The sequence below is a fragment of the Ceratotherium simum genome, chromosome 22 (assembly GCF_057802395.1).
Source record: "Ceratotherium simum simum isolate JZ-2026a chromosome 22, ASM5780239v1, whole genome shotgun sequence".
Classification (NCBI taxonomy): domain Eukaryota; kingdom Metazoa; phylum Chordata; class Mammalia; order Perissodactyla; family Rhinocerotidae; genus Ceratotherium; species Ceratotherium simum.
The window spans coordinates 30862733-30872993 of record NC_141921.1 but is presented as its reverse complement, the minus strand read 5'-3'; the positions used below and the strand labels follow the sequence as shown (position 1 = coordinate 30872993).

At 54.5% G+C, this 10261-nt stretch overlaps 1 protein-coding gene across 3 annotated transcripts; it reads left to right on the top strand.

Annotated features, from left to right (window-relative positions):
• FAM110D (family with sequence similarity 110 member D) lies at positions 1 to 9650 on the top strand. Of its 3 annotated transcripts, XM_087445803.1 has the most exons (4): positions 1 to 114; positions 677 to 730; positions 2014 to 2184; positions 8425 to 9650. In XM_087445803.1, exon 4 carries the CDS (start codon positions 8518 to 8520, stop codon positions 9331 to 9333), a length of 816 nt encoding a protein of 271 aa, XP_087301929.1. In that variant the 5' UTR covers positions 1 to 114; positions 677 to 730; positions 2014 to 2184; positions 8425 to 8517; the 3' UTR covers positions 9334 to 9650. The 3 variants fall into 3 exon arrangements, with proteins under 3 accessions (XP_087301929.1, XP_087301930.1, XP_004425824.1); XM_087445804.1 differs by lacking the exons at positions 1 to 114; positions 677 to 730 and having other exon boundaries at positions 1974 to 2184; XM_004425767.3 differs by lacking the exons at positions 1 to 114; positions 677 to 730; positions 2014 to 2184 and adding an exon at positions 5608 to 6598.
• Positions 9651 to 10261: the final 611 nt, after the last annotated feature.

Genomic DNA, 10261 nt, shown 5'->3' with positions numbered 1-10261 from the left:
ACTGCCAGAAGAAAGACGAGTAATTGCTGAATGGCAAAACCCACAGAGGTTCACAGTGCTGGGAACGACGGGGAAGTTGAAGACAGTGGAGAAGGTGACAATTATAATCCAGTGGTAAGATTAAGGTGTTAAAATGCTATGGTGATATTAGGGATGGTGGTTACAACACCCACCTTGTAGGGGATCTGCCCAGCCCTCAACCTCCACCTTCTCTGGGAATTGCTTTCCTCACACACAAAAGGGTAGGTCCCCACGGTCAGGTATTTCAATGTGACACAACACCTCCCTGGCCATGGCTTGGTGCCTTAGAACTGGCTAGGAGGGGTCCCTGCCCTTTAAAGGGCCCCCATATCTAACCACCCAAAAAGCCATTTCTTGAAGACCACACGGGCATCTATCACTCAGGACCCAGCGCTCAACACTATGCAGTGTAAACTGTAACCCTCAACATCTGCTCTCAGACCTAACACCACTCAGCCCCAGGGAAACAAACATTTCTCCAAGCCTCTTGCCCTGTGTCCTCAAAACAAAAGACTACTGCATCCAAATGCCACGAAGGTTTGCACTGCTGCTGACACTGCAGACAGCCACTGTTTGGAGTGTGAAGACTGAGTGGTGGAAGCACTTAGGTAAGAGAAAAGATAATTTCATTAACTTGTCCAGTCCTTCCTCTCAGAGAGCACAAATGCCGGAGATTCCTGCACGAGGAACTATTGTTCCCCAGCAAGAGGTGAGCATCCATTTTCTTGCTTCACTTCGTGTTCCAATGTGTAGTAAGGTATTTGCAATAGTAGCATATGATGGCTCAGGAACATTCTGCAATATTAAACAATGCATTTTACTCTTAAATGTGTAAATGAAGGCTAGGCATAGTATGCAAGAAGCATGGTGCCAATTCTTTACTGTTATGAATCTAGACATTACTTTATGATATGGGGAAAATTGTGATAGAGAGATTTATATGATTCCATTAAAATATATTGTAATATTATTTGTGTTAATGATAATTTATGATATACACTCCATTTAAATGTTTGAACAATGTTACGTAACATTCATAGTTCATCTCTAAATTTAAGTACTGCTTTAAGAATTTTATTTTCAATTCTATTTGCTGCTACCTCAGCAGAGCAAAGTTTCACCAAATTGAAATTTTAAAAAACAAAAAAAAAGGAAAAAAGAAGACTGAAGAAAGGTTGTCTAATTAGGCATTACTGTCAGTAGAATACAAATTATGTGGAACTTTTAATTATAACAACACAATTAGTAATTTTGCTGAAATCAAGGCAAGAAAAATAGATTTTATGGAATAAAGATATAATAGTTTATGAAGTATTCACATCTTTATTTTCTTACTCATCCAACATTGTTGGCCCTTTAACAAAACACCTAAACTTGCTCAATGATAATTAAATTCAGTCATCTTTGATATTTTGATGACTTTGAATAAAAAATCAACACAGAGGGGCCGGCCCTGTGGCCTAGTAATTAACTTCGGTACACCCCACTTAGGTGGCCTGGGTTCACGGGCCCGGATCCTGGGCGTGGACCTACACCACTCATCAGCCATGCTGTGGTGGTGACCCATATACAAAATAGAGGAAGACTAGCACAGATGTTAGCTAAGGGCAAATATTCCTCAAGCAAAAAAGAGGAAGATTGGCAACAGACGTGAGCTCACAGGGAATCTTCCTCACCAAAAAAAAAAAAAAAAAAAAATCAAAACATATTTTTCAACATGTCATTAGGAAGGAGTATTTGTCAAGGTAGGAGGACAGAATTCTGGAAACCGCATGAGAAACCCCTGTTTCTTTTCTGTGTGTCCTTCTATTTTACTCAGTCTAGATTGGATGCTTTTTGTTCCTTGTACTCAATCTAAAGGCACCTTTACGAAGACAGTGGTGGAAGGTGGAGATGTGGATGAAGATGTGATTGATGGAGGTGTGGATGATGAAGATTGGAGCGAGGACTGCCATTGGGGCTGCCCTCATTCCAACCCTTGCTTCCCTCCAGAAGATGAAATTCTGAGAGCCAGCAGCAAGCAAGGCAGGGATGCCGCGGGCAGTGAGAGCAGACTTGCTCTAGCCCTGCCTGAGGCAGAATGGAGGCCACCAGTGCTGCTCAGCGGCTACGAGCCCAGCTCTGGAGTCCCAGCTCTTCCATCCGCAAGCTGTGTGACGACGGGTGAGTCATTTCGCCTTTCTCTGCCTGTTTCTTCCCCCACTTCACATAGGGTTTTGTAAGAAGTAAGTGAGGTACCCAGCATAAAGCGCTTAGCATAGTGCCTAGCACTTAGTAATACTCAGTAAATGTAGATGGTTTGAGAGCAGAAATCCTCTCTCTTATCCACATGGTGCATTAGCAACATGTAGGTGCTCAGGAAAAAAATATTTCACGACATCTTCCTCTCCACTACCCCACCGCCCCCTCCTCCCTCTTGCCACTCCCACCCCTCCCCCCAGTGAGTACTGGGCAGTGGGTGCTGGGCGCCTGGCTCCGCCCAGAGGCCACACCCCTCAGAGGGAGAGCGGGAGCCAGGCTATTGTTGTGGCTGAGATTCTTTCCGAAACGGAAAGCCCTGAATTAGAGGATGGCTGCGCTAATCTCCGTGGGGCTCACACACTGCCCGGAGGGGGGCCTCCTCCTGCGGGGCTGGGGCCACAGACGCCGGCGCTGAGCTGCCTCCCTCTCCCGGAACTCTCCTCCTCTCAGTGAAGCCCAGACCCCTCACTGAGCCCCCATCTTTTCTCTGAGCCTCCCTGAGCTCCCTTCTCTCATCGGAGCCAGTCTTTTCTCAGGGTCCCCATCACCTCACTGAACCCATTCCTCACAGAAGCCCTCCCTTGTCAGCGCCCCATCTTCTCTCTAAGTGCTCCTGAGCCTCTCCATCTCTCTCTCTCTCTCCCCCCCCCCCGCCCTCTCTCTCCCCTCCTCTCTCTCCCCCTTCCTCTCTCCCTCTCTCTCCCTCTCTCTCTCTCTCCCTCCCTCTCCCTCTCTCAGCAGCCCCTTCCCTACCTGCTTGCCCTCACTGAGACCCTGCCTCCTGCTGTCCTCTTGGCCTATTGCTCTCACCATCCCTCCCCCAACACCCCCTCCCTATCCTCTCCAACCTCCCAACCCCCCACCTCCCATCCCACTCCTGCCAGAAATCCCTTCCAGGCCCAGATACCCCTGCCTCTTTGAAAGCTTCCCACCCAACCCCAGGCAGAACAGATGCCCCCCCATGTCCCCTGCTCTGTCACAGCAGCACTGCTGTCACTTGAGTTGGGATCAGCGCTTCATGCCTCACCCCCCCCCACTCCCAGAAGGCTGAGCTCCCTGAGAGCAAAAACCAAGTCTGACCCCATGACACAGAGCAGCATTCAAAATGATTTGTTGACAGCAGCTGAGAGTGAAACTGTGGGATTAGAAAAGAAGATTTCAGCCAGAGGTGTCAGGAAGGTGTTGGTGGAGGGGGAGAACTAAGAGGCAGATTCATCTAGCATTTATGAGCACCTTGAGGGGCCAGTGCTTTCTCAGCCACCACTTTCTGCCACACAAGAGCTGGGTCTTATCATTCCCATTTTACATGGAAGGATACTCAGAGAGGTTATGTTCTCACTCTAGGCCACACAGCCAGTGAGTGGTAGACCAGGACTAGAATCAAAGACCAGGTGAGGTGTGGCTGGCTGTGGCATGGGGGCTGTAGCTGGCTGGTAAGAGAGGTGACACGTTTCTCCTCTGTGACAATGTGGGTCTGGGGTCTGAGTCTGGATCTGAAGGGCCTCCCTGACCCATCTCATTATTCCCAACACTGACCAGAGCTGCTCCCCAGCCTCCCACCACCGTCTGGGTCTGACTCAGGCCCATTCCGATCAAGCCTCAAGGTGATCCGGGAATGAGTGCAGAAATAGGAAGGAAACATCCCTCAGATTTAGCCTCCCCCCCCCCAACAGGTCCTGGCTCTAGGGCGGGAAAGAGCCACTTTAAGGATCTCCCTGGGGAGCCATGACCGGAAAGACAGATGATCCGGTTCACGGCAAGTGTGGCCAGGAGAAGGCAGGGCAGGCAGCTGGAGCCCCACTTCATTATCTCCCCCAACTCCTGCTGACTCTTTCAAGGCTCTCTCACCCAGAAAGCCAACCCATTTGACCTCTCCTCCATGACCCTGCTCTGCCAGTATGGTAGGGGTCTGTGTCCACTGGCATCCTGGGACAGAGTACTGTCACCCCTCAGACTGGGAGCTCCAGAGAGCAAGGCTCCTGACCAGCCCCCACTTCAGACTCCTGAGGGCAGGGCTGTGTCTCCCCCCTCTGACTGGGGACTCCTAGGGCTGGAGGCTAGGGCTGTGTCTCCCCGCTCTGACCCAGCGCTGCTCCTTCAGGGAGGCGAGATCACTTCTAGTGACCCTCATCAGAGCAGGGGTTGCTGCAGGCCAGCACCTGCGTTCCACTCGGAATCTCCTTTTTCTGTAGCCCAGCATCTGTCCTTGGTACCTAGAAAAGAGCTGAGAAGGGGGACCCTGCCTGTCCTTCCACCCAACCCAGATGCTCCTTTAAGACCAAAGGGATGGGGGTTGTAGGAAGAGTCAGACACAACAGCCCCATCCTCCCCCTCCTTCACAGGCCAGGTTTCCTGCCATTGACAGCATCCCAGCTGGGCCCTGCCCAGCCTCCCTGCTTAACCCCTTCATGACCAGATCTCAGGGCTCCCGGCCTGCACCCCCAACCTTGCATCCCCAACCTTCGTCTATAAAATTAGGAGAATGAAAGTACCTATTTCATTGGGTTGTTTTGAGGATTAAATGTGCTAATCATTTCGTGAAGTACTCAGAACAGTGCCTCGCATCTATTAATCTCTCAATAAAAGTTAGCTCTTACTCCTAATTGTGTGAGCTAGGATCAGTCATTTCACCCCTCTGGGCCTCAGTCTCTTCAGCTGTCAAAGGGGGAAAATAATAAAACCCAGCCCCCAAAGATCGTCCTGGGGATGAATGGTGATAATGTACACGAAAGCGTTTTGTAAAGTGCTGTAACAACACAATGTGGAGCTATCATGGACCAAAAAAAATGCTCCCTTTAACTAGGTAATAAAATCTCTTAGTGGGAGATGGGCCTTCCAGTTTTCAAACTCATTACCTTACTCGACAGTCAGAGTGGATTTGGAGTTGGACTTTGGCAAGTCTTCCCCTGTCTGATCCTGTTTCCTTACCCATCAAGTTGGGGGAGTCACCCCTGCTGGGCCCCCTGTCCAGGTCCTTGGGAGGGACAAAGGAGATCAGAGAGCACGGATTCCAATGTGCTTTGCAAACATTAAAACGTGCTAGGGGGGAGGGAAAGAGATTTGTGGAAAGTGGCCAGCTGTGTGGGGGGGGGGGGGGCAGGGGGCAGGGACCCCTTGGCAGGGGCATTGGTCTTTGAGCTCTGCATGCTGCAGAGTTCACCTGCTGAGGAGGGGGAGGAGGTCTCCTAGTCCCAGCACCGTGGCAACAGGGCTTCCCCTTGAGACATGAGGTATCAGATAAGATGCTGTGCCAGCTCTAGAAGTCCCCAAGTGGAGGCAGAAGAGGAAGGAGGCAGGGCCAGCCTAGTGGTGTAGTGGTTAAGTTCATGTACTCCGCTTCAGCGACCCGGGATTTGCAGGTTTGGACCCCAGGCCTGGACCTACGCACCGTTCATCAAGCCATGCTGTGGCGGCATCCCATATACAAAATAGAAGAAGATGGGCACAGACGTTAGTGCAGAGCTAATCTTCCTCAGCAAAAAGAGGAAGATTGGCAACAGACGTTAGCTCAGAGCCGATCTTCCTCACCAAAAAAAAAGAAAAAGAACAGAAATAAAAAAAAAAAAAGAAAGAAGAGGAAGGAGGCCAAAGGACCCAGGCTGGGTTCCCGAATCATCCCTTCATCATCCTCTTCCAAGCCAATCCCATTTGCCATCAGAGGACCTTGAGCAGAGGCACCTCCAAAGGGCTCCCGAGTGACCTTCATGCCAAGACTTGCTAGAGCAGGCTCACCCTGCACATCTGCAGCACCACTGCCCCCACCCTTAGGCTGCAGATTCCTGGCCTCACCTGGAGGGAGAGCAGGCTTGACACCATCCACACAGCCAGACCGGGACAGGTCTAAACCTGCTTTAGAGGGAAAAAAGCACAGTCAACCAGGACCCTGCTCTGACTTCCCATTGGAACCAAGAGGATTTGCCCAGGGCCAGAAGAGGGGGCTGACCCCCAGGGAATAGCACGTCCCCACCCCAGGCCTGTAGAGGAAGCCCGGGAATCAGGAGACCTTGTTTGGGGTCCTGGCTGTGCCCCAAGCTCACTGCGCCTCCATGCAAATCACTTAGCCTGTCAGGGCCTGTGTGACCATCTGTAAAATAGAGGAGCTGGACCTGGTCCACAGGTCCTCGCCAGCGCTGAGACTGACCAGGAAGGAGTTAACAGAGGCCAGGCTCTGGGTCAGGAAGGTGAGGGTTAATCTGGGGGGGTGGAGGCTCGCTCAGCTTTTCCTGTGGAGAGTGAGGTTTGGCTGCCACCAAAGTTACTTCCAGTCCTTGCTGTCCCTCCTGCCCTTCATCTGGCCCTGCCCAGGGACCCCTGCATTCAGCCTCCCCACACAGAGGTGAGTTCATCCTGAGCCCAGGGCTGGGGTGGGGGGGCACCCAGGGACCCAAGGGCAGGGAGCTGGCACCAAGCCAGTAAGCACAGTCCCCTAGCCCGATCTGGAGCCAAAGCGTTGGCCACAGTTCAGACCACTGACCCCAGGAGTGGGAGAAGGTGGGGGGAAGGATGGAGAGTACAAGGAAGTCTGCCAGACTTCTAGGGTGCAGCGTCTGTGGTTGGGCATCAAGGCCAGCCGAGAAGGCAGGGAAGAGGCAGTGGACGGCAGACTATTTTGGTCGCTGTGTTTAGGGACTTTTTATAGTCTCGCTGCTCAGGACTGAGAAGAGGAGGAGGGACAGGAGGGTACCCATGAGGTCAGACAAGCACAGTGCCCTCCTGGGACCTTGGAATCTGACCCATCGCCTGGTCTAGTCCTTGGGAGCCAGGAAGGAGGGCACTGCCAGGCTCTCCTTACTGCCTGGGCTCCCGGTCACCAACTACCTCCACACTGACTTACTAGACACTAGATGTGTGTGTGTGTGTGTGCGCGTGCGTGTGTGCATAAAGCTGAACTGGTTGCGCTGGGGTGGGTGGGTTGGCAGGGTCTCTGCCCCTAGGTCTCTTACGGGGCTCCCCTCCCCCCATTCCTGGCAAGTTCTGTTCCCTTGTTGTCTCCAGATCCGAGGTCTCTGCGGTCCTCGCAGCCCCTAGAACTGATGTGTCCCTCTCAGCTGAATGGAGGATGTGGGGAGAAGGGGGCAGGGGTGGGGTGGGGTGTTCCCGGGGAGCCGAGTGGGTGGCCCATTCTGTTACTGCCCAGGGAACTGTCAGCTCTTATTTCCAACCCCTCCTGGCCCCCTTCCCCAGCAGAAGGGAGGTGAAGAAGGGTCATAGGGTCTCAGGATGAGAAGGGGGCAGGGACCCTGAGGGCAGATTTCTGGGAGTGTAGGTTCTTGAGAAGAATTAGTGGAAGGAACTTTTTAGTGAGGTCAGGGGCCCATCTCTAACGGAAATTGCTTGGTTTTATAGCAGCAGGAATAGAGGCAAAACACCAGAGGGAAGTTCTGATAGGCAAGTGAGAGATCCAATCTGAACTAGTTCTGGACTGCAAGGCAAGAGACCTGGGTTCCAGTCCAGGCTCCTACCTCTCAGTAAGACCTGAGCAAGCCCCCTCCTCTCTGGGCCAGTTTCCCCTTTTACTAAATGGAAATGCAGAAGTAGACAAGGTGATGTTTACAGTAAGGCAATCTGGAATTCCCTTGGCAGGGGCACAGAGGGGGTGGCAGATAGCTGGCTGACATGACCTGGTGACCACCTCCCTCTCCTTCCCTGATGGCCCTGCTGGGCCTGGGCAGGGCACTTGGCTGCAATTACTGGAGGCTCCTACCCTGTGGTTATGTCCCTGACCTCGGCGCTCGCTCGGGGGCGGGAAGGGTGGGCCCTGCTGGAGCCAGCCTGTGGCTGGGAAGCCTCCTTGTCTTGGACTCAGAGTTGCTGGGTTGGGAAGAGGTATTTTTTCCGGTTGAGGCCACTTTCGGGAATTGGGCTGGGACCAGCCCCATTTCCTTTTCCAAGTGCCCTGCTCGCTGATGCCTGCTTGGCATGGACCTTTGGCCAGATTATGGCACCCTCAAAGGGGCATATGTTTCTGGGTGGCCAAGGAGCCCCTGCTCAATGTCTTTGAGGGATGGGGGGAAGGGATAGCCTGAGCCTCTGCCCCCTGGGCATGGCACAGGCTGACCTGGATGGAGGAGAGGTGGCTGGCTGATCCTATTCCCAGGAATGCCTGCAGGAGGGGCAAGGACATCTCCTACTCTCCCCCTGATCATTTCTCTTTCCCTGCAGGCCCCAGGGAGTTCAGCCAATTGCTCTCCACTTCTCAACTAGCTGCCTACCTCCAGTGGCTTATGGGGCACTGTCCTACCCAACTCTGCTAAGATGCTCCAGGCCTCTCCCTCCACCCCGTCCAGGGGACGGACCCCCAGCGCAGTGGAGAGGCTGGAGGCTGACAAAGCCAAGTATGTCAAGACGCACCAGGTGATAGCGCGGCGCCAGGAGCCAGCTCTGCGCGGCGGTCCCGGGCCGCTTACGCCGCACCCCTGCAATGAGCTGGGGCCCTCTGCATCGCCCAGGACGCCCAGACCGGCCCGACGGGGCAGTGGCAGGCGACTGCCAAGGCCTGACTCGCTCATCTTCTATCGCCAGAAGCGGGACTGCAAGGCTTCTGTGAACAAAGAGAACGCCAAGGGCCAGGGGCTGGTGCGGCGCCTCTTCCTGGGAGCCCCCCGAGACGCCGCCTCGAGCAGCCCGGCCCCAATAGAACGACCTGCGGCTCCCGGGGCTTGGGCCGCCCCCCAAGATGCCCCGGAAGCGGCGGGAAAGCGAGCGCTGTGCCCCACGTGCTCGCTGCCCCTATCGGAGAAGGAGCGCTTCTTCAACTACTGCGGCCTGGAGCGCGCGCTGGTGGAGGTGCTGGGAGCCGAGCGCTTCTCTCCGCAGAGCTGGGGCGCCGAGGCCAGCCCCCAACCTGGGTCGTCGCTGCTGCCCGGCTCCGGGGACACCAGCGACTGGACGTCCAGCGACGGCGGCACGGATCGCCCGAACGGTGCGGGCGGCGGCGGGGGCTCGGAAGCGGCGGGCTCGGCGCGGGACGGGCGCCCGCCGGTGTCGGTGGTGGAGCGCAACGCGCGCGTCATCCAGTGGTTGTATGGCTGCCAGCGCGCCCGCTGCCCACCCCGCGAGTCCGAGGTGTGACATCGGCCGCTCGGGAGCCGGCTCCCGGGGAGTCCGGGGTCCAGGGAGGGGCAAGGGGTGACCGCGGGCATGGACCTGGGCACAGGCAGGGACACCCTGCCTCTGACGCGCAGGGTGCCTTTAGGCGAGCCCTTCACTCTGGATCGCGGCTTCCCGATGTGAACCATGGGGGGATGGGACAAAATCTCGAAGGCCCTTCCCAGCATAGGCATCGGAAGGGGAGGTGGCGGCCTCGTGGCCCCTGTGGAGGCCGGGTCTGGGGATCCAAGACTGGGGTGGGAGATCAAAGAACCTGCTGAATAAAGTCAAAACGTTATTTAAAGGAGTCGTGAGGTTGGATTAGAGAGAAGTTGAGGAAGGGGGCGGGGCAGGTTTGTGCGGTTACAAGGGTGGGTTTTGGAGTGTGGGGTCCAGGCCCGGACAAGCATTTAACCTCTCGGGACCGCAGCTACACCCCTTGGTGATCACAGTATTTTTGAAATGGTCGTAAAGCGCATGGCAAAAGTCCCCGGCACAGAGGAAGTGCTCGATAACCGATAGCCGCTATGACCGCTACAGAATTAGTACTCACACTATTACGATCATCTCCTCCACCGACCCCCAAGTCGCTCCAAATCAGAGCTGGCGGCCGGGAATAGCGCGTTTGGGGAGTTGGGGTAGGGATCTGCTCCAGAAATTGGGGTTCACTGGCCCCTAAAAGGCCCCCATTCCCAGAGCTTTGCTGCCCCCTTTTGGTCACTAGGTATGAAGGACCTGAGATATGGAGGATCCAGAACTGAGGACAGTAAAAGAAGGGACCCTTCAAACCAGGATTTTGCCAACCCGCAGCCTCACATGCTGCCATTGTCTTCCTTTCCGTCAAAGACACACAAGGTCACCTGTCTTCCTCACACGTTCGCACCTCTAAGTCTGTTCACGGTCCTCCTCT